Source organism: Echeneis naucrates, chromosome 12, assembly GCF_900963305.1.
Source record: "Echeneis naucrates chromosome 12, fEcheNa1.1, whole genome shotgun sequence".
NCBI classification, from domain to species: domain Eukaryota; kingdom Metazoa; phylum Chordata; class Actinopteri; order Carangiformes; family Echeneidae; genus Echeneis; species Echeneis naucrates.
The window spans coordinates 15,464,502-15,472,319 of NC_042522.1; the positions used below are offsets into that span (position 1 = coordinate 15,464,502).

General features: G+C 40.5%; 1 protein-coding gene across 7 annotated transcripts in view; it reads right to left on the reverse strand.

Moving 5' to 3' along the window:
• Window positions 1–7,433, reverse strand: part of mapk10 (mitogen-activated protein kinase 10) — a 33,440-nt gene extending 26,007 nt beyond the window's left edge. For 6 of the 7 annotated variants that reach the window (XM_029515042.1, XM_029515040.1, XM_029515041.1 and 3 more), the window contains exon 1: window positions 7,300–7,433. In XM_029515042.1, coding sequence (XP_029370902.1) covers window positions 7,300–7,302 — 3 coding nt within the window. In that variant the 5' untranslated portion in view covers window positions 7,303–7,433. The remainder of the gene's footprint in view (window positions 1–7,299) is intronic. The other variant, XM_029515046.1, reaches the window with a different exon arrangement.
• Window positions 7,434–7,818: the final 385 nt, after the last annotated feature.

Sequence of the window (7,818 nt, forward strand, 5' to 3'; positions counted from 1 at the left end):
ATACAAAACAGTGGATTTCATCTTGGATTTCCTGAACTACAATGACTACATAGCTTTTTAGAAAACGTTGACAAAATGAATTTTGTTTGTCACAGAAAACTATTACTGAAGAGGGAAAAAAAAGAGAAATGCAACAGCAATATCTTTATATTTCTCTGGTAAAATAGAAATATAGTTTTTCATGTCATTTTAAGTAGACCAGGTCTTTCAATTTCACTGAAAACTGATGGATTATTATCTGTCTGTAATGTCAAACCCATTGATGTTTGATCAGTAAATACGGAGCACAATCGTAAACATCTGAGAGACTAAATGACAATCTGCCTCGGAGTAGGATATGCAGCGAAAATTATAAGTGAGCGCACACTACACCCATTTCAGCTCTCTCTGAAGCTGAGAAAGAGTGAAAGTCTTCTGTGCTTGTTTGTACAGCCTTCTCGCCAGATTCTGCTAATAGTGGTCATGGGTGAAGTGCTGCACTTATTATAGCTAAGACTACACTCAGCAGCAGTCCTTAAAATGCCCATATATCATTCGGACTACAATAACGTACATCTCATCAGCACAAGCCAGTGCCAGGCACATGAGAGGTGGAATAGCTAAAAAATAAGAAGCTTCAACTCTTTTCTTTCTGTTTCAGCTTTTTCAAAGAGAAAGGTAGGATAAAATGGGGATTTTCAAATTCAGATATGTTCATGATCCAATTACCTCTAAATTATTTGTGAAAGTTGTGAAAAGGATAAAGTGGAGTGTCTGCAGTCTTTCTCCTATTGTGTGATTACACCATTAATTATTACAGGGCTTGCCCTTCAGCGCAAGAAAGAGGATAACCAGGGAAGATACTATGTTTCTGTTCAACTTTCGTACAATAAAAGCATCAACCATGGCATTAAAAGCGTTAACCCTGGTTCATGTTTCTCAAGAGTGTTGCCCTGCGTTACATCAGAGTTTGGAACGCACCAGTGTTTATCCACGACGTACAGGAGTTCTGGACCACTTCAACTATAGATTGTGTAAAATTGCCCATTTGTAGCATTCTAAGGTTGCAATCCGTCTCATACACAAACACACACACAGACATATTCACAAACACAATTCTAGTGCACCCTTAAAAAAAATAAAGGATGATATTATGCATGGATGAGAAAAACTATATTTAAAAAAAGTAACTTAAGAACAAAGAAAAGAGTTTAAATGATCTTAAATGGTTTATTCCATATTACTGATACTGCAGTTCATTAATTTACAGTGCTGGCTGTGCTGATGCTGAATCATTTTGGTGTGAATGTGTCTGTGATCTGCAGTTGCGGCTCGTCCTTGTTATTTGGATCCTGGACACTGTTGCATCCACCAACATGGGGTGTACTTGGGAGGCAACTCCTGACGAGTTGTTAATGGCACTACTCAGCATACAGAAAATGTTTTTTCTCTTTAACTTGGTACTTTCCTGCACTCACCTGGCGCAAACCAGCCTCTATGATACTTAACGAAGATGAACATGCAAAAAAGTTAAGGCTTTGCTTCTTAGATTGGAAGGTCTTTGTTGTCATGGTTACAATCATAGACATGTAATCAAGGTTGTCATGGCGGATAAAAGAAATGCCGATTATGTTTCATGTGGGAGAAATTGTCTTGTCCCACTCCATCCTTAATGCGTATGACCACTTGAAGTTAAATGCACACTACCGAAGGGATTGTTCATTTTAAATAAGGAAATTCTCCGGATAACATTAACAACTGTTGGGCTGTATTTAAGTGCATGTCCCAGAGATGTTTTAAACTTCTTCTTCTTTTTATTTTTTTTTTTAAATCTTTTACAGGCAACATTTTGGCCATTACAGCCATTAATTGCTCTAGTGAGTATTACTACTGAACAGGCAAGCACAATATGAAGCAACCTACAGGGAACTCAGCCATTACCATAGTTATTTGTTGCACCTGTTTATTCCTACCATGACATAACACAAAATGTTTGATAAAAAAAGGCTACTGTGCCTTCTGGCCTGGCACACCTGAACACAATGCAGCAGTAATTAACATTATAAGTTACACTTCTGTTGTTTCTGCAACGATTAAATTGGCAGCAGTTGTAAAAAGAAACTGGAAGATGATTGGTGAGATACTTTGCTAAATGCAAACCACAAAAGTAATACTCTGTCTTCAGCGCTTTTGTGCACCAGATGCACAGTAGTACACAAAGCACAGGTTGCTTAAATATATTTAACCCAATCCTAAATATGTGATAGTAGTTTTTAAGCTGTTTGTTGTCATAAGATTGTTATCATGATGCAGCCCCATGTTGAATTGAAAACATTGCTGCACTTCAACCACGTTTTTCCTCATCGGAAGGTTAAAAACCTACACTGTATTAATAACCAGCAGGATACGAGATATTCCCCATGTGTCCAAGGGGTTCATTTCATTAGTAGTTGGTGAAGTGCAGCCAGGAGACATGTCATGTCAATGTCTACGGAAAAGGTCTCTTAATTGAAAGGTGTGTATGAATGAAAGATAACTTCATACAAACATTAGACGTGACATATGTCTGAAAGGAAAATATTGGCCCATTCCACATGCTGGGTCAGTGTCAGTGTCATGTGTTTCTCAGTTGGTGCTCAGTATGTCCACACAGACGTCAAGTTCAGCTAGAGGCAGAGTAGTATGGCTGTATCATATATAATATATTTATTGCCTGCTACAGCATTTGAGGGGTAACAATAAAGCACAACGAGCCTGTCCAGATGTCCACGCACACCGCTGTTATTTTCTCCCGTCACATCCGTCTTTACTTCTTCTTCTGTCCCAGCCTCTGTGAGATGCCTGAAAGCTACACATTTTGTGAACGTCAGACTGCGCACCAAAACATTCTGCGCATCTTCATTCCTCCCCTCTATCCTCAACACCGATGAGAGCCTGCATTATCCCTTTCCTGCCTCCCTTTTGTCCCTCCCCTCGCTCCCACCATTCCTTCTCCCAGGCTCCCAGCCTCGCTGCAACCGTCTCCCCTCCCCCTCCCTCTGAGCTCCATTGTGAATGCTTGGTTCAGCAGCCTCTCTTGCAGAATGCAGCCTTGCCTTGCCTGTACTGTGCAGCCTCAGCCAAACAGAACAGCCTCCCATGCGGGGCTCAGGGGAGGGGAAGGAAAGCACTTCAAACTGCAGGCCCAGCCAGGAAAAACAAGACAGCACTGACTCCTGAGCTCATCTACAGGTTGCGAGAATCTGAATGTTCACCGACATCTATTGATTTGTTTCCTTGGAGCTGAAACACATATCCTCTCTGTCTCTGGCTCTCGTCTACCGTGTCCCAATCATTCCTCGCTTGCATCTCTTGATTTACTTTAAGCAAACAGCAGACACGGTCGCTGAAAACCTGCTTGCACCGCAGTTTTTTTGATAAGCTGCATGGTAACAGCATATACAGCTTTGGCAGGTGCTTGAACAAATTCTCCCGATTTATGGCTTTTCTTATACAACCTGAAATATCTTCGGAAGAAGAGGGCAAGATTGGAGCACATTATTAATATTACTGTGCCGTCTGTAAAACACCTTCCTGAATACTCTTGAATAAGATGATAAAAAAATTCAACCTGATCAGACACAGGTATTCTGATACCATGGTGACAGTAGGTAATGCTTTCTTTAACAGCCCACAGTATGACTTTTTAATAGATTATGTCACACCTTCTACTAGCATTGTTTTTCGTAGACCAAAATCACTTGTGCATCCTCCTAATTAGAAATTATATCCTGAATAATAATCAATATTTGCACGCATTCTGACTGCTCACATTAGTGTTTGGCTTTGGCAGCATTTAATAACACTAGGTTTTGAAGAACATTGAGAGAAAATTTGGTGATACAAACTGAGTTTTTATTATTGTCATTAGTCTGGACTCAATACCGCTCCTAAAATCTCTTGATGGTTTCACAGTTGTTGTGATGTCTGACCTCCGGTGAATCCCAATTTTCTCTAAAGATAGGGCTGATTTTTACACATCCTAAAGTCTTGCACTGCACTTTTTGTAAAAACAAATAAAAGCTTCATATTTGTCAGATCAAATCCAATTATGTAACTATACATCTCACTCTGCAGGCACATCACTCATGCTTGTCTGTGGGAATGTCTTAGCCTTGGGGGGGAGGAACTTTCATGCAGCGAGATTTTCATTTTATTTGTGAGAGGATTGTAAAATTCCCATTGAATAAGAGAGTAATCTCTCTCTCTCTATCAGTGAGACAGATATTACATGTAGTTCTTTAACGTTCTACATGGGGTCAGGTATTATGATGAAACATCAATTGCTGCCTATACTGATAATAATTACAGGCAATTTTCTGCCACCACTTATGATCATAAACACTTTTAATTTAGCATTTTGATTAACATCAGGCAATGTAAATAAAACTTAATTGGGTGAATACTTAGATAACTGTTATTGTTCATAATTACTGTTGTCATGATAAAGTGAACCAAACATAAATAAATTATAACAAAGACAAATTCCCCTGCTGATGCAAAAGCACGTCACCTAAATGTCATACTTCAGTTTTCTGTTCCTTCTGCCACTGCTTCCTGTCAACTATGCTCAAACCAGTCACACACCTAGTGATATATGGTTATGCTTGGTGACCTTCAGTATCATCCTTCTAAAACAAATTATTGGTCTGTCTAGCTTTGTCTACCTTGTTTAGTTGATAGAACTGTTGGATTTGCCTCATTTGAGTTGCCACATTAGGAGCGCCAGAGTGAGATAACAATGAGGTAAAACAGGGACTTGTACATAGCTGAGTTCATTTGGGTGACCATTAATTCCATGTTCCTCAGTAATACATTCACTTTTACTGCAGGCTTTGACTTTGCATATCAAATTTCGGCAGGGTGGCCCAAAAATCTTGATGACACATATTTAAGCAATTGGTGGTGAGTGTGGACTTTTTTTTAATTAATGAATTACTCATATTTGGCCTCTACATACTTTCTGGACTGGACTGAAATTTATGTGTCATTGTCTGTTTAGTTGTGCTCCACTTCTGGTGACCATTACAGGTCCAGGAACATTGTTATGAATGTCTCAAAAATTTCCTACTTCTAAGGTTAAAATAAAGCTGTTGAAGAATTCCTTAAAGTCCTGTAGACATTATATACATACACAAGTTTATGTTTTTCATTTTCAAACACGTGTTCTCCCTATAAAGTTCTCATTAAATCAATTTTTCTTTTAACGATGAAATATGTCTATTCATGAATTATTCTAGTATTGCAATAATCGATTAAGATGTCGAGCATTTCTTAATTTTCCCTGTAAACTGAATATCTTGGCTTTTGGAATATTGGTTCGACAAAATAACTGGGTATTAGGCTACCTGTGTAAATAATCAGGAGGTTAATCAATAAGGAAAATAAGTATTAGTTTCAGCACTTTTCTGATTAATCCTGCGTGTAATTCCATCTTTATCTCATCCTAATGCATTGGCTTATTCTATTACATAAGATAAGATAGTATACTGATGCTCCAAAGTCTGCAAAACAAAATAGAATTACAACACAGACAACATCCACTGCGTAATGCTGGTGGCTATTTCCATTGGCAAATTTTCCACTGGATAAAAAGGCTACCTACATAAAAATCTATTTCACTGATTACTAGTTTGTGTAAACCTGCAGTAGCTTCTACTTGTTTGTTTTATTTCTTCTGAAATAAAACAAATTGTTTTATAAAGCTCAAGCCAGTTGTAATTCACCATAAATATTTAAGAGCGATTCAAGGCTCAGCATTTGCCACAAGCTGATGAGGATGAACAGGATGAGGAGTAACATGAGCCCATTTAAAAGAGAAATGTCACTATCTTCTGCCACTGCAGAAACACCCATAAAAAGCTTTGTTTAATTGTTAAGCGTGTTCCCTGCAGCACTTTCACAGACATGAAGCCTGCTCCTGAATAATTCAGCACCCAAGGTCACAGCGTTAAAACCTCTCTCTTTTTCTGTCCTGCACACAGAGTTTGTTGTGACACCTTTAAACCCTCACTGACTCCACAGCACTGCACAGAACCCAGTAATTACTCTGTGACTAATGCCTGTGGGCATTCACCGCACAGGTATGTGGAAAAATTAGACATGAAAAAATGCATTTCCTAAACACTCATAAATGTTCCCAGTAACACCTGAAAGCGATGTGATGCATTCCTAACACTCCTGTGCACTCTATCTGTGTAATCACTATAAGTACTAATCTACAGTCTTTCCCATAATCCATGTGCAAGGACGTCCAAAACAAAGCAGATTTTCAAAAATTACCTTCCTTTGTAGCTTCATCCCTTTTAATCCAGTATGTCCTGAATATAGCCCGCGATACTGTGAATAACATCTCTTCCCCTCTGCATTATGATTTCTCTGAGTTCCGCTTTAACGACAAAGCCCTTAAAAATCACTTAAACTCCCCTTAAAATACAACCATAAACACTTACGGCTTTGGCATCGTAACCAGCAGTGAAACAAATACCCTTATCAATCAATAAATCAGCCTCAATTCAGACTGTTTGTCTGAGAGGAGCGTTTGCTACTTTTCCAGCACTTATGATGGATCTGAGGCTGGTCCCACATCCCTGGCAAAGTAGTGGTGGTCTGCATAATGCACAAGGTGCGCAGCTGACTTCTGAGGGGGAGGAGGGACAAACTCTGCATGTAGGCCTACAGTATGTAGCCTGTGTGGGGTTTGTGTTTTGAAGAGCCTCATTCATCCATCATCCATTCGAACCATTCCTGCAGTCCCATGTAAGATGTCAGTGACGTGCCTCGCAAAGGTGGAGTGTTTATTTGGCCCAAGAAAAGTCAAAATATGTGGATGATGGATAAATAAATGCATTATTCTCTGAGTCAAGATATGAAATAACAAAGAGAGGTGGCCTGGATAACAGCCCATCAGCCTGTGTGTCTATTTAGGGACTAACTGTTAAGCTCTGTGATATCTTGGCCGATGGCAGGATGCATAGCCTCATGGATGGAGATGGAAAGAGGATATACCAACATTTAGTCAGGTCAAGACTAACGACATAATGCAACCCCCCCCCCACCACCACCACCACCACCCCCAACACGATGGTGGTAGTGGCTCTAACAACATCCGTGGCAGTGAACGCATCAAGATGGAGTGGATTTTTCTTTCTTAAAATCTCATCGCTTTAGGGGACTTCATTAACCTTCCCTTTCCGATCAATATTCATCCCTCCACTCTCAGGGCAGCCGGGGTCTAAGCATCCCATCCCCATTGCATAAACACCCACCCCGGTCTCTTACCATTCCGTGCCAGCTGATGACGATCCCGGTCCGGTGACAGTCCTTTTTTCAAAACATCCCGACGGGAAACAGCGCGGCGACCATAGCTGAAGGCTTAATTTAAAACGTTCATAAAGATGGCGAATGTGGAGGAGGAGGAGGGATAGTAGGTGGTGTTGGAAGTGGAGAGGGGGGGGGGGCGCAAAGATACAAAAGAAATAAAAAAAAAAAGGGGGCGATGTAGAAAGAAAAAAAAAAGCAAGGGGTGGACGAAACCGAGGTTGGCTGATGCTGAATCACTCTCCCCCCAGCTCACCACCTTGCAACCATTGTGCTGCAAGATGCTGGCTGTACCATTGTGGACCTACCGGAGCAGAGAGGAGAGGGGGTATGGGGGAATATGTTTCCATGGCAACCGAGCAGGAGCAGGTCTGACGTCAAGGGCCGGAGAGAGAGAGAGAGAGAGAGAGAGGTTGAGATCACATGGGGGCTCTCTCTCCGGGTGGGAGGTGCGTTCAGGAGCATCACTCTCTCCCTCTC